The following is a 23,403-nucleotide window of genomic DNA, read 5'->3' as shown; positions in this document are numbered from 1 at the left end:
GCCCTGGAAACAGAAGCCCACACTGCACCCTTCTCTGCTTCCCTGCTTTGGAGGCTCAAGGTGTGGTCACCCCAAGGAGGCTGAGCTGGCTATGGCCAGCAGCATGATGTTAACAATGACACATTCGTAAAAATAGCTCCAGCATTTACTGAGCACTTGCTGTGTTCCTGGCTCTGTTCTACGCACCTCATGAGTATCAACTCAGTTTAGTCATGTCCTCTTTTTACAGAGGAGAACACAGGCCCAGAGAGGCTGAGTGACTTGCCCAGGGACACACTGCTAGCAAATAGTGGATGCACTGATGGGGGGAGAGCAAAGACGCAACACCATACCAAGGACACGGAGAAGCTACTGGGAAGAACCCAGGAGTGAAGGCCACACCTAAAGGTGACCATGTACAAGGGACTTAATCTTCGAGTCTTGGTCCCCTTGTCTGTACTGTGAAAATGGTAATGCCTCCTTTCCCACCCCACAGATCTAGGAAGAGTCAAATTGGTTAATGTATATGAAACTTCTTAAAAACCTGCAAGTTTGTATAAAAATGTAACTTATTGCAAATTTTAACAAAAGCAAAACCACCTCAAATGAGCAAAATTGCAGACTTGAACATACTGAGCTCTGGAACCATGAAATGCAGACAACGAAGAGCAGTAAAAATGGTTCCTTTTTCTGGCATAAATCTAAAACTCATTAATAGTCCAAGCTTAACTTAGGGTTTGCTTTGGAATGCTTAGAACTTATGGAGATCGCTTCTGAAAAGTTTCAGCTGTGTTAATTAATTTATTGGTAGGCCACTTATTAGACCCAGTGTCAGATTTCAATTATTGAGCCCACCGGGTGGTACAACACATGAAAAATGTAATGAAGAAAGCAACCACCGCACTTACTCATAAAATACCTTGTCTGATGGTAAAACTCTTTGGGGAAACCACATGCTCCTAAGGAACGTTCCTAATGAAGGGTGCTATGACGTGTGTGTGCCTATGGAGCCTGTGTGAACGTCACTGCCCTCTGTGCTCAGATGCAACGTGAAGGAAATTAACAGAGGCTGCAAATGGCACCAATTAGCACCATAGTCCTCAGGTTCTGCTACAGGCTATTCGTTACCATACTACACACAGTCTTGTATACCTCTTGTGAAGTACTACAAATTTATCAGAAAGGTACAGCCAAAATGCAGACAGAATAGGCCACTGTATACTATGGGTTATTTAATTTTGAAATTAGATCTACTCTCGTGTCCCCTTCCCCATCCCCAGTCCCTCAGAGGAATAAGCAGTTTGGTGCCACTTAGAAGCCCACGTTTACCAAAGCTCCAGGAGCCAATCCCAGTAAGAACAGATGTCTGCTAGAAGCTTCGGCTGCACCATCTGGTAGGGTCTGCAATTCACTGGCTGTCCATGGTCCAGGAATCTTGGCACCCTGGGCCCCAAGTAGCCTCCAATTTATACTCATAGTAGATTAACAAAAATGGTGCCAGTTCTCCCCCCTCACCTTGTGTGTAAGCCCCTTGCAAGGTGACTTGCATCTCCTCTGATTAAGAGGGGAGTCTCTTCCCCACCTCTTGAATCTGGGCCACCAGAATGCAACAGAAATGGTGCCATGTCAACTCCCAGTCTAGCCCTCAAGAGGCCTGCATGCTTGGGTCCTGGACGCTGCTATGAAAACAAGCCCAAGCTAGCCTGCTGGATGATGAGAGACAATGTGATCAGGTGATCAGGCCAGGGCCATTCTAGACCAGCCTAAAGCCAGCCAACCCCCAAACATGTAATAGCATCCAGTCCAGCTCTACAGAGCCGCCTACCTCACCCACAGCTGATCATGGACACATAATGAGCTGAACTAGGACCAGAATTGCTGCTCAGCTGACCATGAGTAATAGTAAATGCTTACTGTTTTGAGCACTGAATTTGAGGGTGGTCTGAAATGCAGCCATAGCTAACTGATAGAACAACTGTCCCCGAGCCTCTCTTCTCCCCCTGCACTCTATGGATCCAGGCTGCATGTCAGCCTCAGTTTTCCCACCTAGTACTCCAGTTCTGCTGTCAACCTCAGTGTGCTTATATAGAACCCTAGGGTAGTGCCTAACTCTAATACAGCTCCCTGAAACATTTTCCCATCTTACATGACGCCACTTAGAAGCCAAGGCAGGAGTGGGGTCTTAACGGACCAGTCACTGGCACCTCAATGCAGCTGTCCCCATAACTTCTAATGCTGCCTGCTAACTTCCCACTTCTGTATGCCCTCTACTGGCTGGCTGGCTCTTTCTTCTCCCCACGGATATATTTTGTTGAAACCCCAGCACAGTGATTTGATATAACACCAGTAATTCAAAAGCACTGAACTATTCAATGGTGCTCAACTTGACTTCTAAAGGTCATTGTATAGATGGAGGACCTGGTCCATCAGAGGTCTCCAGAAGACACCCCCAGCTCACAGGTCCTGGTAAATGAGAACGTGCTTCTTTAACCAACACTGCCTGAGCCTGAGGGGCTCCACACCCACCTGAGAAGCATCTTGTGGGAACACGGCATCAAAAGCAAACATCTTTGGAGGGACCTGGCTGCCTCTCTTTTGGAAGGCATTCTGACCCCCACAAGTCAGGGGGTCATACAAGGTGATTTGCTTCTTCCGCGGGTCCACCTTTAAGAAGGAGCTGGACTCTGGGGTATCGCGAGCCAAGGCAGAACAAATGCGAAGCATGACTTTCACCTGTTAAGAAACAAGGGTATGACAACATGGATTAAGGTAGTGGCACTTTACAACAGAGCACCCTTGTATATTCAGGTGATATAAACATACACGGCAGCATTGAACCTCCTCATGACATATGATGATGAAACACTCAATGAATGAGCCACATAACCCTTGCTGGGTCATGGGAAACAGATTTATTTACAATTGCCAGGTAGAAACATTTCGATACGTCCACTACTTTCATACAGAGAAGGCACATCATGCTCTATGTCTTCCCATTAATATAAATTGAAAATTAACTGCGCCCTGGTGGCCCAATTACATAGACTAGAAGACTGCCCAGCTATAGGGGCTGGTGTAGTTCCTTGAAGCTCACAGATCAATAAGCCATGCACATAAAAGTTAGCTCCATAATTTACTCCTTGGCTCGGCTCATCAGGACTCTGGGAGACAAAAATCCACAGTTATTAGTGTCATCATGAAAGCCCTGTGAAATGGCCTGTTTGGAATGGCCAGCATTTGAAATGTGTTCCAAGGGGCAACTGTGATAAAAGACTGGTTTGCAACATGTTACCTGGGATCCCATTAAGTGAGTGCAGAGAAGGTGGCATTTCTGGGAATGAAAGCACATCTCTGTGGGACACGGGAGGCAGTGCCCTTTAACCCACCTTCTGAGTAATCAAACGTGACTATCTGTAGTGCTCATGACCCACCCTGCCCCTCCCATGGCTGAGCACGGAGCCCATGGAAATGCACAGCCTGCCTCAGAGTCCCAAGGTGGGCAGAAACCCAGGTGCACCCACGCAAGGTCTGCAGACTGCAGTCCTGGGGAAAGGAACATTTGCTTTTTCACCAGCTCTTTGTTTTGTCCCACGTGTGTTGGACACTCTCTTAGAGCACGTACTATCTGCCAGGCACTGGAATAGCATGGGGGGTGCAAGGATCTGTAACACACAGAGCAGCAGGGCAGACAGGCACAGAGACAGTTTTAGTAACAAAAGGTGGCAAATTCTAAAGGTATGCACAGGGATTCCTTTTAAGCTCCTCTCTGTTTCTTGCCCTTTTTGTCTAATCCGTTGTCAGGTCTGATGCAATCTCCATGACGCAGTTTGCAGGGGTGGGTGGGGCTGTAAATTTTTACATACAATATTTGCAACATGCAGAAATGTTTGGGGAATAATATATATTGTACGTGATGGAGTGAGGTCAGCCTCCTGCCGATCTCAGCCGCCAAGGCATGAGGACTAATCTGCCGTGTACAAAGCTGAAACCTAGAGAATTCCAAGGGCACGGGGCTCACCAGATGCCCTGCACCGTGCCCCAGTGGTGCTTGTCCTTAGAGTTTAAGAACTGTACTCAAGTGTGGATCTGGAGGCCGGTGTCGCGCTGGAGGGAGCCCAAGCTGGGGATGAGGCTGATTTCTCAGGGTTCAAATCTTTGTTCTGCCACTGCGAGGGCATAGAATGACACCTGCCATTTCCTGAAGGCCTACTGTGTGCCAGGACTGTGCTACTGCCTACTTCATCTCATTGAATCCTCCCAATAATCTAGCACGTCGGCATACTTGTCCGGATCTTACAGAGGAGAAAGCACCTGTTACATAGCTTGCCCCAGATCGCTGCACCTGTGGGTGGGAAGGTGGGGCTCCAGTCCCACCTGCAAAGCCCATGCCTTTCCCACCATGCTGACTGCTGCCCCCCTAACCGCCAACCGTCTCTGAGCCTCAGTTTTCTCACCTGTATAACAGGAATAACAACGCGGATCTCCTGGGACTATTGTCAGCATTGAGCTGACATGTGAAATGTTGAACACGGGACTGAGCATACAGTGGGTGTGCGATTTCTGTCTCTACCTCCTCTCTCTTCTTGCCTCTCCCAGGGTCATGATTTCCTCTAGTTTTCCAATCACTGTGTTAATGATAAGGTCTTAGAACTCCTTGCCCCGGACTCTGGGTACCGTGAATCACAAGCGGGATACCCCAGGGATCACTACAGAGAGAACTAGTTAGTGAGCACTGGGCTTGACAAGGCTCCAGTTAGTACAACACCATCAAATCCCAGAGGTGCTGCCTGTTGGACAGTAACTGCTACATTTACCTGCCTTCCATTCTGGCAATTTTTCTCGTCACTGTGACTTTCTAGAGTCTGATTTCAGTTCCATTCATTTCTATAGATTTTCCCAAGTTACACAGCAGGTATCCTAACAGTATATATCCGAATTGGTGGGTGAGTGGGTGTCTGGGGCCCCCAAGCTTTCTGGAAGCAAGTCTCCCAGCCCAGTTCTGAATGTTACAAGCCAAGTACAAAGCAACACCAGGCAGAACCGAAGGAGCCTCATGGTCCACTGCTCTTCTATTTCACAATTTTGCAAGCAATTCTGGGATAACTAGAGGTGCTGAATATAAAATATGAGCTAAGCCAGGCAAGGGCCTGCAAGGAGGAGCAGGAAAGAAGAGATTGCATTTGTGGGTCATTTGTCCAGGAGGAACACTCCGGCATCTTAACAAAGTTCCAAGTCTGAGTCATTTTCTGCAGATGTGCTAAGGATCCCAGCTGCGGGTCTGCCCAGAATCGCAGTTCTTTAAAAACCCACTGAACTCTGAGCTGGGGAAAATGCCACGCTTCATTCTTTTTTTTGCGATGCATTTATATAAATGGAGTTTTTTTTCCCCTTTAAAGGAGGGAAATTGGGTTTTTCCTGCTTCACCTCCTCTGTGCAGCACTCCACTTCTGGCTTAATCCTCTATCATTGAAGTGCTTAGGACATACCTCTTCTGATCAAGAAAGTTCCTTGGACTTCTTGCCAGGAGTTCTTGCTTTTGACATAAACTGGGAATTTCTTGGCAATATCTAGCCCAACCCTCCTCTTGCTGCTGCCCTAGGTAGAGGGTGGGCAGTTGTTAACATGCACATTCTTCTCCCCAGCTCTCGGGGTCAAGGGGACAGTCACTATTTCACTCCCCAGGGCAGCCCTGGGGGGAACGGGACCCAGAAAGCTAAAGGAACAGTCCGAGTGGGGGCACGGAGGGCGTGATACCCTGTTTCAAGCAAGAGGACACGGATGCTTCCTGCACCAAAGTCCCCACTGATTGGGACCCCATTTTGTCTAATTATTCAGTACACGGTGGGAGACAGCTGTTGCTCTGGGCAGCAGTTGTCTTTGTGTCCTGCTCATTAATCTTGCCAGCACCTGCCTCTGGATGGCACTCTGGGGCCAAGGGAGAAAGGAACTGTGAGACGCTCACCAAGGGGCAGAGCCTCGCTCCTGAACTGCACAGATACTCCATCAAGACGAGGCAGTCACCGATGGCCACATGGCCTTACTGGAGGCTAATGAAGAGTGACCCCACCATCGCTCACACGTGTGCTGCAAATGATCAGGGTAGGCGCACAGCCCTGCCTGTCCCTCATCACGGAGCAAAGCCACGTGGCGTAGCTCTAGTGAGGCTCATGGCCACCTGTCTGTCCACCCAGAAGCTGTCCAGCTGGAAGGTCTCTTCAGACTGGGAGGCTCAGGAGGGCTCAGGGTAAATCTGACCATTCGAAGGATCCCTCACCAATTAGAAAAAGACCACAGGTAGTGGGAGAAAGAGAGAACTCCATCAGCTACTCACATGCATGAGCTTTATTTAAACTCCCTTGCAGAGGCTCACAGGGAAAGTCCTCCACGACACAGACAAAACGATGGGCTGTTCCCTGGCCTGCACCTTGACCACAGTAAATACTCAATAGGAGTGTGTGGGTGACGACAAATAGTGTTTTCCTCTAACAAGGCTACAGAGTTAAATTAGCCACTAACATATCTCAATTCCTTTACATTTCTATATTTTAACTCCCTTTACAGCGATATCTAAGTTCACTGATTTTTAAGAATCAGCTCAGTAGAAACTGGTCAAGGTGCAGAAGGATCAGCGTAAGCAGCAATACCTATGGGCGTCACTCTTGTTTCAATCCCAGCAGTGCTGGGAGGATCTCTAAGCCTTCCACATCGATTGGTCAGTTCCTAAGACACGTCTGGAAATCATTCCCCAAGATGAATCAGAGGCATATCAGAATAGAAAGAAAAGTCAGAAAGTAAGACAGTCAGAAGGAATTCAAGCACCAAAGGGTCATCCGATGAGAGAGACAGACAAACTGCAGAGCAACTAGCAATTATCTCTAGCCCAGTATCCTGTTTCCCTCCTAACCAGGCAGGTGGAGCGATGGCAAGGCTGGCATTCCTCAGGCTGAGCGGAGGTCGCAGAGATAGACCATCTTCTCAGCCTCAGGTGGGAGAGCCAAAGTGTGGGTGAAAGATGGATGTGAGGGTGCCCGGCCTTGCCTGAGGGGAGCTGAGGGTGGAGGCGAGAGGAGCTCGTGTCCTTGGGTCAGACCAGGAAGCCCTTCATTCATTCCCTTGGAATGGGATTTACTGTTGAGGGGAAAACTTGGGGGATAACAAAAGGGTCCGCTGTACCTCCTTTCGTACAGGTACAGGGTGTGATGGCAGCGTGGGGAGGCAGGAGCTGAGACTGGGTTCTAACCCAAATGTCAGCATCCCTGAATAAACGAAGGTGTGGGCTTTCATGTCCTTATCTCTAAAATGGGTCTGTTGGGCCGAGCCCGTGGTGCACTCGGGAGAGTGCGGTGCTGGGAGCACAGCGACGCTCCCGCTGCAGGTTCGGATCCTATATAGGAATGGCCGGTGCACTCACTGGCTGAGTGCCGGTCACGAAAAAGACAAAAAGACAAAAAATAAAAAAAAAAATGGGTCTGTTGTGCTACCTCCTTGAAGGACCATTGTCAGGAACCAAAGAGAGAAAAATAGACTGTAAAGCAGCACACAGGTGTAAAGTATCATTATCTTTAGAAAAAAAGAAAAGGAAGGAAGGGAGAGAGGCAGAAAGAAACACAGAAGTCATTTTCCTCATGTCGGCCGGTGTAAAGCAGACTTCCTACATCAAATTAATGACAGCAGAAGCCTTTCTCCTAGGCTTAATACTAAAAACTGAAGCAAAAACTTCTCTCGTGAACATACACATATGAGAGAGACAAAGAACAAATTATTTTCCTCCCCTCCTCCCAACCAAAGTGAATGCTTACATTTTGGTCCACTTACATTTTTTGTAAAGTTGAATAATCCATGCAAAATTTGATCTGAGCCTATAAAAGCTACAGGTGGTATTAAAATATCCCATATTTTATTCCTTTCTTTACTGTCTTGATGAGGCAATGAGATGGATGTGCTCACACTGTCTGCTTATGGTACACTAGTCACTTCAGGAAAATTCCCAACCATTCTATGTGAGATGACTGGAGAGACAGGAATGCTAAGCAATGTACACGTCTCCACAAGTATTCTTTGCAACACACTCACTGTTCTGATTGACCAAGAAATTCAAAAAATTCAGCAAGCCTCCCAATCTTTCTCTGCTATGACGTTCTGACAAATACATCATAAAAGATTTTGATGAATTGCCAGTTTCTAAAAACACACTGCAAGGGATTAAGGGTGCAATTTTGCAGCCATTATATAAAGAGCCCTTTTCTCTTCAAGTGATGTAGTGTAAGATTGCATTGCTAACCCACCACTGGTACATCAAACTCCATAAATATTTTCCTTTCCCCTTTTTCTTTACCCAATGTGCCGGCTTAACCTGATAGGAGAGATGGCATCAATGTTAAAGTCATTTAAAATCAGGTTTTACAAAAGGAGAAAGTTTAAATATTTTTTAGTAAAATTTCTATAAATGATCTGAAATTACTTTTTCTGAAGGAATATCTTTATGATTTCATTGGACTGAAAGGTTCCAGAAGTTTTTTAGGAGACCACAGGAATCATATTCCAAATAGGAATGATCTTGGGGGTCTCAAATAACTCCAATACCAGAAAATAGAGGAGAGAACCAAGGTTGTAATCCCTAAATTGAGAGGGAGCTTTTAAAGACATCTTATGAAGTCATTGTTCCTTCAAACCACAGTTTCCATTACAGAACCGCAGATCTCCACCTGAAGGGATGTCAGAGATTCTAAGCACAGTTCAATTGTTCCAGAACAAAACTAAATGGGATTGAATTTGTTTGCATAAAAACACAATTTTAATCCTACACGACCCATACAAAGATCATGGAGCTAAATTTCATCAGGGTCAAGGGCAGACTAGAGAGGCCTATTTTGGGGCAGTGTCTGCTCTGTGTCAACAATATCAATCAATCTGCCATCAACACCAGTGCCAGAACGTTACAAGTTTTACAAATCTTCCAATTTACAAAGGACTTGCTCGCATCTTATTTCCATTTGGCTCCCCTGCAACGGCTTTGCTCAGGAAATATTCTTATAATGATTATTACCATCATCCTTACTTCGAGGCTAAGGAGACTGAGGTTCGGGGCATTTCAGTGACTTGCCCAATGCCAGTTGCCTGTCGGAACTGAAAGGATGGTGTCCCCTGACCCGCTCTTCCTTCGTGAGTCTCCTTAAGGAGGTGGGGGTGGACACTGGCTGCTCAGATGGGTGCCAGACAGCATGTCATGAGCAGCGATGACACCAGAGGGGAGGACGTGCATTATTCAGAGCCAGGCTGGGGAAGGTGACAAGTGGTGGCACAATAAAGCTAAGTGTGAAGGAGCATGTGTAAGACCAGAAAACCCCCAGTAATGAGATGCACTTCACAAAGGAGTGCTTCAGGGAGCAGAGGGGAAGAAAATTCCCTCAAGCTCTTCATCAACACGCATCTGTCACCAGGCAAGCCCAGCAAGGAGCTGTGGCACTGGAGGAAGGGAAGATGGTGACAGGGAAGAAAACCCTTTCCCCCAGAGGCACTGCTGGTGGCCGGGCAGCCTTCAGGAACGAGGTCCCCGTGCCAATTAGCAGGCTTGGGAAAGAGCTGGCCAGGCTGCGAGGAGGAGACAGACACATTTCAGGGGCTGGTCTGTCAGAAGGGACTAGAACTCTGACAAGTGGCCTGTTTAGAAGAGGCCCCACCTCATAGCTCATTGTGTTAGGGAACTTATTTCAAATGAATGAGCTGGTATAAAGAAACATCCAAAGACTGGCATTCTCAGGTCTGAAGTGAAACGGGATGTGGGATTCCGAGGTGTCCCTGGATGACCCACTCCAATGTCAGTGGTACTTGCTGTCAGAGTGCCCGACCTTTGACTTCCGTGGCGTGTAGCCTGGGCTTGAGGGCTCTGGAGACAGGCTCCTGGGTTTGAGTTATGGCTGTGCCATCTACTGGTGTGGGCGATTTAACCTCCTCTGTGTCACACCTACAAACTGGTCACAAAATAGTACCAGCCTAGCAGAGTTACTGTGATCACTAAAACAGCAAGTGCCCCTAAAATCCCTCTCGATGGTGCCTGCTACATAGTGAGTACTCAATACGTGTTAGCTATTATTACTTTATTATTGAGTTTCCTGAGTCTACTAGAAAGATCATGAACTTTGAAGTCAGACAGATCCCAACTCTTGGTAGCTGTATGACCATGAATAGCATATTTTAACATAGTTTCATCATCAGTAAAATGGAGATAATAACTCTTACACTGAAGGATTTATATGATTATTATGCAAGTAATCATGCTAAAAACTTGACGCTAAGTAGGTCCTCAATAAAGAATAAGTTACTGTGACATTGAACCCACATCTAAGACGGTGCTGTAGGAGGCGACTTCCTCAGGAACCGAACAGATGTCCGCTGCTTTGCTGGATCTCCCCACTCCACCTTGACCTGGGAGTTAGGAGCCCTAGTCACGAGATGCTAAATCGTCCTGTGCCCATAGAACTGAGGCCAGCTCCATGCTCAGTCAAGGCCACCCAGTTTTTAAAGGTACAGGGTTAAGCTTAGGTCTTCTAACTTCCACCCACTCTCTTTCTTGCCTGATTTTTGGTAGATTCTGGGTGAGTGACAACTGAAGATTTTTCTGTATCGTGGGTAGAAAAACTATTATGGTTAAACATAGGAAATACCCACTCAAAAGCTAAAGAAGGGTAGAAGGAATTTTTGAGAAAAGCAGCAGTGGGTGCCCTCCTTAAATCAGAATTATTTCAGACGTACTCAGTTTGGATTTTGGCACTTATTGTTAATAAAGGGCCCATTTACCATTAAAGCTCACTCATGGGTTATGACCAGAGCTAAATAATAGATCTGTCATTCAACAGCAAACACTCAAAAATGCTGCATCTGCTGATGTAGATGCATCTGTCACCAAAGAGATGCTGTCTGGCTTGGAAAACAACAGGCCAAGGGAAAGTTGTTTTTCTTTTCTGCAGCCCACTTCACGATAAATTTGAAATCTTCAGCTTGCTGACATGACACCTGATTTAGTGTCTCCTGTCCCTCATTGATGTGTTCTCCCCGGTCCAGGAAATTTTGATATCTCACAGCTTCTGGCCTTTGACCTAGGTAAATAAAACCCAGGACTCTGAAAACAAGTCAAGTAACCCAGTCAGGTGTTTGTCTAGAAATACTAGTTACCAGATCCACTGTGGAATCTGGCAAAGCACCATAGTAAAAAACCCAGTTATCTAAACAAAAAGTCAACCTCCGTGATCATCCAATAATTAGGTATACAAAGTGACCTCCAAAAGTTTGTGGAAAAGTAGAATTAAAAGATAATACAACTCTTCCCATGAACTTTTTGAAGTGCCCTTGTGTATCTCTCTATTTCTGTTGCTTATAACAAAAACATGTGGAACTAGGTAATTTGTAACGAAACAAAATTCGTTCCTTACAGTTGCAGAGGCTGGGAAGTCCAAAGTCCAGGGAACACATCTGGTGAAGGTCTTGGTGGTGACAGTTAATGCAGGGGTCTCACGTGGCAGGTGGCAGAACAGAGAGAGAGAGACTCTCAGGTGCTCTCCTTTTATGGCCCGCAGAACCATGCCTATGACCACCATTATTGATTCATTCACAGGGCATGGTCCTCAGAATCTAATCACCTCTTCAAGGCCCAGCCTTTCAATTACCATAACAGGATTTCCCATCCTCTTAACAGTCGCAGTGGGGACCAAGCTTCTAATACATAAAACTTGGGGGACACAATTCAATCCATATCCCTGTATACCCTTCTGGCATTCATTCCTTAAATCTATTTTCTTTATAAAACTGTCTTTTAGGAACACTATCTATGCTGGCTCCCACATTCTATTAAATGTGTGCATCTCTCATGAGATGATAATTCTGTTCCTGGTAGGAAGTAGCACCTATGAATGAGACCTAGGGTGATGGCATTAGCCTGGGTTCCCAGTGCCGCCTGGGGCAGATGGCAGGAAGGCAGTACAGGATCCATTCAGTTCCTTATCAAGGCCTTTCCAGCCCACAGGACTGCAGCCTGGTGGTGGGAGAGAAAGCAGCCTTCTCAGGGCCCACTGGGAAGGTTGGGTTCGATGCAGGGTTGGGGAGTCTCCTCCTAGAAAAGCCATGGGCATGCACATTCCAGGAGTGGGCTGTTTGTCCAGCCTGGAACTCTGCAGCCTTAGTTCCAGGAAGAAAATCAGGAAGTGAGGAAATTGTCCTAGTAAGGAAAAGCATTGAAGGGATCTTTTGGGTCAAGAGGTTGAAATCTGGAACAGTCTTATCTAAAATACAGGATGCTAGGTAGATTTAACTTTCATGGCAGCCTGACATGTACTCAATGGATCGTTGCACAGAACTCGTATTCAACCAAGAGTAAGGAAGTTCAATAGCTAGCCACAATTACCCCCATTCTCTCTCTCTCAGTTCCTCTAAAAAGAACTCAGGAGTGCATCTGTTCAATCCCACTTAAGCATACATCGAACACACACTATACACAACGTCTATGCCAGGGCTGTGAGGGAGATGGACGAGAAGGAGGCCAGAAGGATGGAGAAACGGTGAGGTCTATGCAGAAAACAAAAGGCACTTCCATTTCAGAGTTCCTGCATTTTCAAGTTTTAGATTTGCAACTAAAGCAACGTTAATTCTCGGCTTAGCTCCAATGAGCCCCAGGGCTGATTGTTGCCATCTTGATGGAAGGACTGGAGGGTGTCTGATGGGAGGGGACAGCCTGGGGAGGTGCAGGATGTCTGATAAGAAGAGGGGCTGAGGGACACCCAGCTGGAGGAAAGGAGGATGCTAATGAGCTGCTCTGTCCCCCCCCATGCCCACCCCCAGGCAACCTCTGGATATCCCTTTCATTCCTTTCACCGCCTGTGAGAAGCCCTTGCTGGCACCAGGAGACAGGCTCAAAGCACAATGGTAAATTCTAACATGGAGGATTAGTAGCAGGGTGTGTATTCTCTTTATTTTTTTCTTAAAATGTGCATGTGGAGGATCAGATGGAGAGAGAGAAGGACCAAGTAAATGTGATACTCACCTCATCACAGTCTTCTCCAGTGTGCATTTGGTAAGAATATTTAAAAATCACCACCACCACCACATTACGGTATATACCCATGTTGCAACAACAATGATCCTCTTTGCTTGCAAAGGCTGGGACTGTGAAGGCCTGAGAGGGGAGCCTTCCCTTTGTGGCCGAGGGGCTTTGGAAAGCTTTATGAAAGGTGCCTGATCAATAAGGCAGACTCCTGCATTTGAGAATTTAAAAGCCTTCCCAGCACACTGTGTCTGAAGGAAATGTCAGAAGCATTTATCATGTGCCGGGATGGATGGTTTGCAGCTGTGGCTTACCAAGCTAGAGAAGCTAACTTTGCATAGGTGCTGCAAATGCCCTCACCAGGCCCTCCTGCATTGTATGGAATCAGCTTTCCTCAAAGATCAGAATGCAGATGGAGGCTCTGTCACGGCCCTGTACAATGAACACTGCCACCAGGTACAGCTGCTGCAAAGTGTCCCCCTCATGGAGCTTTGTTCCTGGGCTCCAGCTTACACAGGGCTGTTCATCTTGCCTTCCAGATGAACCCACAAACTGACCCTTTGTATTTCCAAAGAACCTCAGCAGCTGTCCTCTAATTAGAGCTCTGGGCACGCAGTTCGTCTTGTTTGGACATTAGGAACCTCAGCCTAGAAGAAACTTGCCCAAGGGACACAGACCGGACAGAGGAATGGCCAGTGGGTCTTCCAGATCTTGGCCACCCCCAAACTAGTCTAGTGGATAAACATCCTGGTCAGAAATCTGCTCCTCCTTCATTAAGCATCTGTTAAGTGACTCTTAACCTGGACCAGGTATCATGCAAGGCTCTGGGGTTATAAAGAGCTTAAAAACCAGTTGCTGTCTGCAAGGGGCTTACAAGTTTATCAGGTGAGATCAAAACAATTCTAATAGAGTAACTGGGGTACCATGAGGACACCAATGAGGGGCATTTCCACGTGGGGAGCAGGAGCCAGAAGAGGTGTCACAAAGATGACATGAATGAGACTTGGAAGGGTAGTCCATGTCAGCTAGGCACTCAGGCAGGGCGCGGGCACCGTGGGCAGCATGGCAGGGGAGTGGAGGTGTGGGTGACTGGTGTCTCGGAATCTGCAAAGAGCTGTGGTGCCTTGGGGCATGTTACTAGCTTCACTGTGCCTCAGTTTCCACGTCTGTACAATGGAGATGGTAAGACTGCCTCCAGCACATAGAAGCTGCTTTGAGGATTAAATGACGTAATGCACGTGAAGGTTTTGGCAAACAGCCTGTTACATGGAAAGGGCTCAGTGAGTGTAGTTCAGGAGAAGAGGTAAGAAATTTGGCTGGGAAAACAGGTGAGCACCAGATTGTGGAGAGACTTCTTTTCCAAACTAAAAAGTCTGTACTTAAGCCAGACAATGGGGAGCCACTGGAGGGGCAGATGGGGGGTCCCCGTTGCTTTGGAGCAGATTGCAACTCCAGGTGTCACAAGGTCTCCACCTGTAAACGTTGCTGACAATGCCCCTGCTCTCTCCCTGTCTGGAGTGTTATGGAATTAAGGATGAAATGCTTGTGTCATTACAGCACAGCACTCTCAAGTGTGCCAACTACTTGTTCCATGAGTCTTCTTCAGGGATCGTGTAGATGGCACACAACCGTGCAGTCGGGAGCTCGCTATATGTGTCTACACTGGGTGCCAGCAGCCGCCACAGGACTTCACATGAAAGATAATGAGTCAGTCAACCAACAAGAAATATTTGCTAAGTGCGGATGAGCGATGCACTCTCCTTACCTAGGAAAACGACCTGTGACAAAATATATGAATTCAAAGAAAGAACTAAAGACAGATCGGCCTCAGAACTGTCAGGAAGAGAAAGCTTGACTCACTCTCTGTACATAAATCCACGGCACGTGACTGCTCTGCACTAGTCACAGAACAGAATACACTGGTGGTCGCCAGGGAGCTGCCTGAGAAATGTGTTTTCACCAGGGCAGGGTGGACAGCAGACTGTCCCCTCCAGCCTCAGGATCACACATGACCTCAATGACCAGACATTTCTCTGTCCTGCCTCTGACTCATACTCCCAGTTAGTGACTGGCTTTCTATCCCATAAGGGAAATTACACCGATTCTTTACTTTGTAAACTTTTATAAGGCAGCTGGCCACCTAATCTGGACCAGCTAGACACATTTTTGTTTAAGTGCCCACAGGTTGCTAGGAATTAGTTTCATGTACACACACAGGGAAAGCTCACGTCGTCATACTCAAGAACGGCAGTTCTCAGACTTAGACTATGTGTTGAAACACAGACTGCCGGGCCCCCCTCCTAGAGTATCTGATTCAGTAGGTCTGGGGCGGGGCCTGAGAATCTGCATTTCTAACAAGTTCCAGCAGAAGCACACTGTGCTGGTCTGGGCATCACGCTGCTGAGGAGAGACACATTGGCCTAGTCCTTAAGGAACTTTCCCTCAAACTCCATTGTGAATCAAAAACACAATGGATGTGAATGTTATCTCTCCTGCCAAAATGACAGTCATCAATTTTAAAGATCCTGGTAACTAAGGAAAAAACGTTTCTGTGCTGTCAAAATGGAAGTGGCTTCTGACTCTATTCTATAGTTCTCCAGGAGGAAAGCTCTGGAATTCTAAAGGGACTAGATAAGTGTTAACCTTAAGAAGGGTTGTCAATAGGTTAAAGGGCTTTTCTTCTAAAAGTAGCACGATTTCTGGATCTATGCTTATTTGGTTTTGTAGCTTTTTTTCAGCCGTTGCTTTTATTACTCTCATAGAAACATAAACTTCCCACAACAGAATCCAAACCAACTCTTCCTACATCGTCTTTTCTTTTTTACTTTCCTTAAATAAACAATTCTTGGGATTGTATTAAAATTATACTCATCAGGAAATCAGTTTTAAAGGACGCCAACAACTGTTCTGAAATCATTTTTCTTTCTGGAGGACACTGCCCTGGCACCGAAATAATGTGTGCATGAGTGTGTGTGTGTGTGTGTGTGTGTGTGTGTGCGTGTGCGTGTGCACATGCATAAGTGTGTGTGTGCATGTGAAGGTGTGTACATGAGCGTGAGTGTATGTACACGAATGTGCGTGCATTTGAGGGTGTGTACGTGACTGTGAGTGTGTGTATATGTGCATGAGAATGAGTATGAGTGTGTATATGTGCACATGTGTGTGCATAAGTATGAGCATGAGTGTATGTGCATGAGTGTGAGCATGAGTGAGCATGAGGGTACGTGTGCACAAGTGTGCGTGCAAGTGTGTGCATGTGAGGGTGTACGTATGAGTGTGAGCATGAGTGTGTATGTGTGCGCGTGCACATGCATAAGTGTGTGTGTGCATGTGAAGGTGTGTGCATGAGTGTGAGTGTATGTACATGAATGTGTGTGCATTTGAGGGTGTGTACGTGACTGTGTGTATATGTGCATGAGAATGAGTATGAGTGTGTATATGTGCACATGTGTGTGCATAAGTATGAGCATGAGTGTATGTGCATGAGTGTGAGCATGAGTGAGCATGAGGGTACGCGTGCACAAGTGTGTGTGCAAGTGTGTGCACGTGAGGGTGTATGAGTGTGCGTGCAAGTGTGTGCATGTGAGGGTGTACGTATGAGTGTGAGCATGAGTGTGTATGTGTGCATGAGTACATGCATGAGTGTGAGCATGACTGTGTGTGTGTGAGCATGAGGGTGTATATGTGCATGTGTGCATGAGTGTGAGCATTCGTGGGTGTGCGCATGAGTGTGAGCATGAGGGTGTGTGTGAGCATGAGTGTATGCATGTATGCATGTGTGTGCATGAGTGCTGCATTCGTGTGTGTACGTGAGTGTGAGCACATGAGAGCGAATGTGTATAATGATAATGTTTAACACTTTCATGTTAATATTTCTAGAATCAATAAGCATGTATGGTTGGGTAGGATGGTCAATATTTATTTCATGCAGAAAATAGTTATTAAAATCAGAAGACAGGATAATTTCACCAGGGAAGGATCCTCTGCTTCCAGGTCACAGTTCATCTAGAATGATGTTTGAATTTGAAGGAAGTATTCCAGAATAAGCCAGTCACTAAAAGCATGTAACACCCACTGGGTGGGGCAGAGGAAATGCAAAATTATGCTTTGTTGGGTAAGTGAACACTGGCATCCTCCAGCCAGTCTTTCCAGTTTTGACACATTAAGAGTTTGATGATGTAACCCAGATCCATCCTGAAGCCCATTCAGGTACCAAAGATCTTATTACCAAACCATCCACCTGTAACACAGTCCAGATGGCAGGAGCCCTCGGGCAGCACTGGCCAGGACTCTGGTGAACTCCACTCCGAACAAACTGAATTAACCAACACACATCCATGATAAGAAACATGCATCTGTGAAGATGGAGCACACCACACTGTAATGAATTTCCCCCAGAAGGTCAAGCTTAGGGTGGACGTGTCTGGGTGGGGACCTGATGGTGGCGGGCAGCTCAAGCTCAGAGACTCTCAGTCCTGAGTTGGTGGCAGTGAGGATCTAGACAAAAAACTCGTTCCCAAATGTGTAAGCCCCCGAGTGCCTTAAAGAAGAGCCTGTGTCTTATTTATATCTTTATATCCCCAGTATCACTCATGATTCTTTCACACAATTGGAGCTCAGTTCTACAGGACCAGTAAGTTTTCAAGTTGGGACTTAGGAAGTAGTGATGAAAGTGTTCAGAAATGGGATCTCTCCAGGGAAGTTTCTGGAAATGAAAGGAGATACAAAGGAAGAAAGAAAATGCTCTACAAATAATAAAGACAACTTAGATCAAAGGTGGGAAATGTTTTAAAAGCAACCTACCCAGATTCTGCATTCTTTCTCCTTATATTTTTAGGGGGTGGGTAGAAGGTGGGAGTTGTGTTGACTGGTGGGGGCGGAGGCGGTATCTGAACTTACAAAGAGACGGAGGTGGGCGTATTCTAACCCTCAGAGGGAGAGTGGGGGTGTAGGTGGGTTTTGGAGGGGGGAAGAGAGGATACTGGCCACTCATATGCTCAGTATCTCCTCTTGCATATGGTTTGAATTCAACACGCATCTCTGGATGGCTCAGCTCTGCTTTGCTCTGTGCCAGATCTCATGGCTGCCCTAGCAGGTGGAATAATATTGTTACATAAGAGATACTGTCAAAGGCTTTCTGCAATGGCTTGCCTAAGTCTCATAGGAACTAGGTAGCAGAAACGAGATTGGAACACAACTCTGCTCTATCTCCTGTGGATTTTTCTCTCGACCACAGCTGCCTACCTGAGAACACAAGGCCAGAGCACAAATACAAACTCTTTAAATCAAGCCCAACCTATTGCATATGAATTGTACACAAAACAGACCTCACGCCAAATATATTTATGGCTGCTCTGGCAACTTTTATGGAACGCTCTAAAGTCCTTTTTTTCCTTGTGGTTAAGTATGCTGAAACATATTTCAGCACTTAACAACAAAAAGCACAGGCTATGATTAAGTAGATTAGGGGACTTTTAAAACTTAGATTAATGGCCTGATAAGTTGTAAAACGACTCAAAATTGTGTAAATCTGTATTGAGGGATTTTCTAAAATTCTGAGTTATTGACTTGATAGATTGTAACAAGTCCCTTGCAAGTGTACTGCTCTATTATTCAAACCTTTACTGTGTAGTTTATCGACAGGTTGACAAATACTATGACCCCCTTGGTGGGCGTGTGGAAAATTCACAGTGTGTGTAGCCCTCTGTGAGGGGCACTCGCTAGTCACTCAGCAGACACATCAGCTAGGACTAGGAATGACTCTGAGGTTGCATGGAGTTTAGCACCCTGCTTCCTTGTGTGACTGACCAATATATCTGACTTCCAAAAGCCACACAGGTCCTGCTCAAGTCTCAGTAGTTGCCTGAATGAGTCACACCTAGTCCTTTAGTACTAGTACAACAACTAAATTACCCCATATCGTTGACTTGGTGACTACTGTCACTTTCTGCTTGTTGTACTTACAGATAAGTTACCTGGGACCCAACAAGGTAAAGTGATACACACAAATTTAATAGTTAGATGTGTTGAAGTCTGTGTGACCGTGATATACACAAATTTAATAGTTAGATGTGTTGAAGTCTGTATGACATCTGTGCCTCCCGCCTTCATTTAATATCTTTGCACCAGGTAGCAAGGTGTTAATGAGGCTGGGGTTGTGGACTCTTATAGGAACTGAAGACCTCTAGGACTGAAACCTTAGCCATCTTGCAAATAGAAGCCATTCACTGATTATAGGTTAAGGCAAGAGCACAGTTGGCACTAAGAAAACTGACCCTATTCCTTAAAACACACACTTACGTACACAGTATCTAGCTGTCTATTTTCATCACTATAATGCTCAAAAATGTCTTTGCAACAAAACCCAGTGCTATTCCGATCCAGGGCAAAGCCATCCATAGCTCTTGGTTTGAACTTGGAGGAAAAAACAGAGTCGAGAGCCTGGTGAATCCCCTTCCTGGGAGCATTGAATCTTATAGGTCTCTTGGGTATGGACAATGTACCGAAGAAACATTTGTCTAAATGCTACTCAAAGGACCAAAAGGGTTGATCTCCGAAGAGTGGGCAGTTTGGTTTCTCCTTCCATACAGAACCTGCATTTAGCGACCTGGCTGGTGAGTGGTGGGTCCTTGTGTCCCACATGGCCAGAATTCACTCAGGCAGGGGCTGCTGGGAAAGACAGTCTGCACGGAGGCGGATGGATGAAATGACCTCAGGGCAAACCCTTGACCTGGCTCCGTGTCCCTTTGACAGCAGAACAAACTTCATGCTGTCAGCAGCAAAAGAAATTATTCGAAATAGCCTTTCGCTTTTGCATCCATCATTACCACGTTGGTGGAAAATGGGTGGGAGGTGGGAGGCATGTCCATCCAAGGACAGAGATGGGTGGCAGGGACTGCAGCGAGGACGCCTTTCAGTCCCAGGGAGAGAAGAGGCTTATTTTGAAACACTGTTTGGATCCACGCTGGGCTGGTTTTCCTCTGTGCCCTCCAGACTGACTCTCTCTACCCCTTCCCCGCCTCCCTGGTGCCCAGGGAGGTGGGTCTGCCTGGACCACATCAGGAGACCCCCGCTGTGCTCCAGTGGGAGGGAGGGAGTCAGCCTCGCTGCACCTTGCTTTTCTCTGGCTCAGACCTAGGGGACCCTGGCACTCTGCATTACTAGCTCCAGGTTACTGTATTAACCCTTCTAGTGCTCTATACTCTATCTGTACTTTTGTAAGTAGTCCCTTCATTGAACTTTTCTCAAAATACCCAATTTGAGCATGACATCTCTTTCCTACCAGGACCCTGACTGATACATGTGCTTATGCAGGTGGTATCCTTTTCTCTAGCGTTTTCCCTCAGTTTGCAGGCAAAGGCTGCTCTTGGGGGAGGCTGCTAGTTTTGCTGTCCCATGGACAAGGGAAAGAACGTAAGGGAGGCGGTGGGGCAGGGGCCACTGAGCACTAAATGCTGGGTGGGCATGTTGGTGGCTTTGGCTTCTTACAATACAGCATTGTTTTGTAAAAGGCAGAATTCATTCCCCCTTCCACCGGTTGTGCACAGATATTCCTGTAATGACAGTGGACACAGTGACTGTCCCCACTGCACACCTGGAGAAAAACAGCAAAAGAGATCATGTGGTTATATCCAAAGCCTGTTATTTCAGGGGAGACCACAAAGGAAACCTGTTTCCCTCTCACTGAATCTAGCAGCTTCTTCCCTCAATTACATAGTCCACTCAGTGAGAGAAACGCCACACGGTAACCGTTCCTTAAAGGGAGAAATGTTCAGAAATAGAGACTTCTGGTATTAGTGAAAATCAAGACTTTTATTTTTAAAACTTGATTTGCTGCTATTTTTTTTCCTAGCAAATTTCAGCTGTAGAGATAAACACTATTTTTCCTCTGTGCAAAGTTTCCAGAATGTTCTTCCTTTACCTGGTGGAAAATGGTGCATTGTGGTCCACATGCCAATGGGCCATGAAATACAGCTCACAGAATCCATCTCATTTGTTTTTCCCTTTGGATTATGACCAGGTAGCTGGGAAAGAAATAACTCAGAAACACAGAGAATATCCCACTATTCATTCAAAGAAGAAAAAAGAAATAGGAGAGGAAAAGTCGAGAAAGAACTTTTCACTAAAGAAATGATTTATTAGACTAAAACCGCAGTTTCTATTAGCATAACCAGAAATTATTTCCCCTCAGTTCCTCAACTCTGTCCTTAGAGCCTATTTTCAGATCTGAAGGTAGTTTCACGTAGAAGTTCGGTTTCTATTTTGGTATTTCTGGCATCATTGCGAGTTGAATGAAATTGTCGCTTTGCATCCAGGCACAGCCACTCAATGTGATTCTGTGTTTGGAGGAAAAGCCCCTCAACCAGCCAGGTGGAGCCCTAGACAAAGCTCAGTAAATGAATGTTAGAATGTCTCCATCCAGAACCCCAATGGTGGAATTTTCTTACTTTTATACAAGGGAAACACAGGTTCCTACCTGGCCCCAGAATCAAGCCCAGCATGGAAACTTCTGATCTGTCACCTATGAAATCCATGGTAATTACATTTGTCTTCGTCCATCAGAAAGTGGCAATACCCTGGGGCATTCATGACCTGCCACATTATTTCTATTTAGTGCTAGACATGTCCTCTCCACCTGTGACCAGGAGAGAAAAGTGAGCAAACCTAAAGGAAAACACAGAAAAGAGCCCTGTGCAAATTACATGTTTGTTACAGCTCAGGAAAAAGTGCCAACGAAACTGCGTGAATCAGGACTTCTGCAAGAGGATGGAAGGCCAAGCTAGGGGACATCACCCCGGCTGAGAATGAATCACATCACCAGCCAAGGCTCATGGAGCTTGTGCAATGGGACCACTCCCAGGTTCCGGGTACACGGATGGAGGGCTCATGGAGAAACATGCCTCCACCTCTTCTATTCTCTCCCCTAAGTCTGTTTGCTCTGTACACACATCTCTTAAGTTTGTACAACATCTCGCCTGGTGGAAGGTCACCCATAGAAGGTGAGTCAGTGAGTCGCTGGGCCAGGCTCTGCCAGCAGGTGGGGAGGCTGGGGAGAGGGGCCGCATCGCCCCAGTCCTGCAAAGCTCTTCTCTGCTCTTGCTTCCTTCCCTTCCTGAGCCTCTTGTCTCCGTCCAGAGCTGTGGAGGTGCTCTTGACCGTGACTCTGAGCTCTGCACGGGTGGCGAGCTTCATTCTGTTGCCCAACCTGGAAAGGGCAGATCTGGGAGTCAGGGCACCTGGGTCCCACTCCTGACTTTGTCATGACTTAGCTGCATGATCTCTCCCTCTGGGCCAGTGGTTCTCAACCAGGGCATATTTGGCAATGTCTAGAGAGATTTTTGTCACAACCTGGGGGGTCCCATTGGCATCTAAAGGGTAGAAGCCAGAGAAGCTGCAAAAGACTCTGCAATGCCCCAGACATCCCCCCACAACACAACTACCTGGCTCAAAATGTCAAAAGAGCTGCTGTTGAGAAACTCAGCCCTAGATCTCTGTTTTCCCATCTGAAAATGAGAGGTTTGCATTAGATCATTTAAAAAAATCATTTTCAGAGACGAAATTCTGAAGTGTAAATGAACTATTTGCGGGTGAACATAATTTTACATTAAATTTAGATGTGAATCAAATCCTAAGTGATGCTGAGAAGCAAAATCAATCCCCAAAGTATGTAAGTAGAATTATAGCTCATATCAATAATAATGAGGGAATGTATCCTTGCAGTTCAGGCAGTCCCTCATGCTATAAACATGTGAGAAACCGCACTGTATCAACAAGGTACTCAACAAGGCATTCATTTAGAGAGGAGAAAAAAATCCCAAGTTCCAAATCCCAGGCTTGCACTGAGGAGAGTCTGGTGGGAAGTGATACATACAAACTCTTCTTTGTCTAAACAATGTGCTAAACAGAAAAAGGCCAGAGGTGATTCATGTGGAAATGGGTTTTTAGAGGAGCTGCTGTAAAGTACCCCTTCCCCAAGCCCTACAGAAATATACAATTAATGAAACGAGGTAGAAAAGGCCTGAAAAGCACCAGGGAAACCTGTCTCCTGGCCAGACACATGGAGTGCGGGATCAGAGGTGGCCAGCAGGCTCTCTGAGCAGGACAAGTGACAATCAGCTTGTGCAGTGTGGCTTAGGGCACTTCTCCCACGGGGCTGTCACTTGGACAAAGGCTGACTCACAGGTCTTTTTGGAGGGCCTCAGCATTGGCATTCATTCCTAAAAAAGTCACTAAATCTTCAAAAAGACAACTGACTGCAAATATGATTCATTGGGGTCCTGGGAGAACTAAGGAAAAAGGAAAAAAGGAAAATGTCTTATAAAAGGGGGAAAAAACCCAAACTCAGCAACAATGACACTCCACATATAGATGGCTGCCCAGAAGATTAGAAA

General features: G+C 46.3%; 1 protein-coding gene across 1 annotated transcript in view; it reads right to left on the bottom strand.

Moving 5' to 3' along the window:
- The window catches only part of KIF26B (kinesin family member 26B), a 460,855-nt gene that overhangs the window by 69,052 nt on the left and 368,400 nt on the right, over positions 1 to 23,403 (bottom strand). The window contains exon 6 of the mRNA XM_063082813.1: positions 2,506 to 2,712. Coding sequence (XP_062938883.1) covers positions 2,506 to 2,712 — 207 coding nt within the window. The remainder of the gene's footprint in view (positions 1 to 2,505; positions 2,713 to 23,403) is intronic.

The sequence above is a fragment of the Cynocephalus volans genome, chromosome 18 (assembly GCF_027409185.1).
Source record: "Cynocephalus volans isolate mCynVol1 chromosome 18, mCynVol1.pri, whole genome shotgun sequence".
In the NCBI taxonomy this organism is placed as follows: Eukaryota; Metazoa; Chordata; class Mammalia; order Dermoptera; family Cynocephalidae; genus Cynocephalus; species Cynocephalus volans.
Note: the sequence above shows the minus strand (reverse complement) of the source record. Positions and strands in the feature narration are given on the sequence as shown.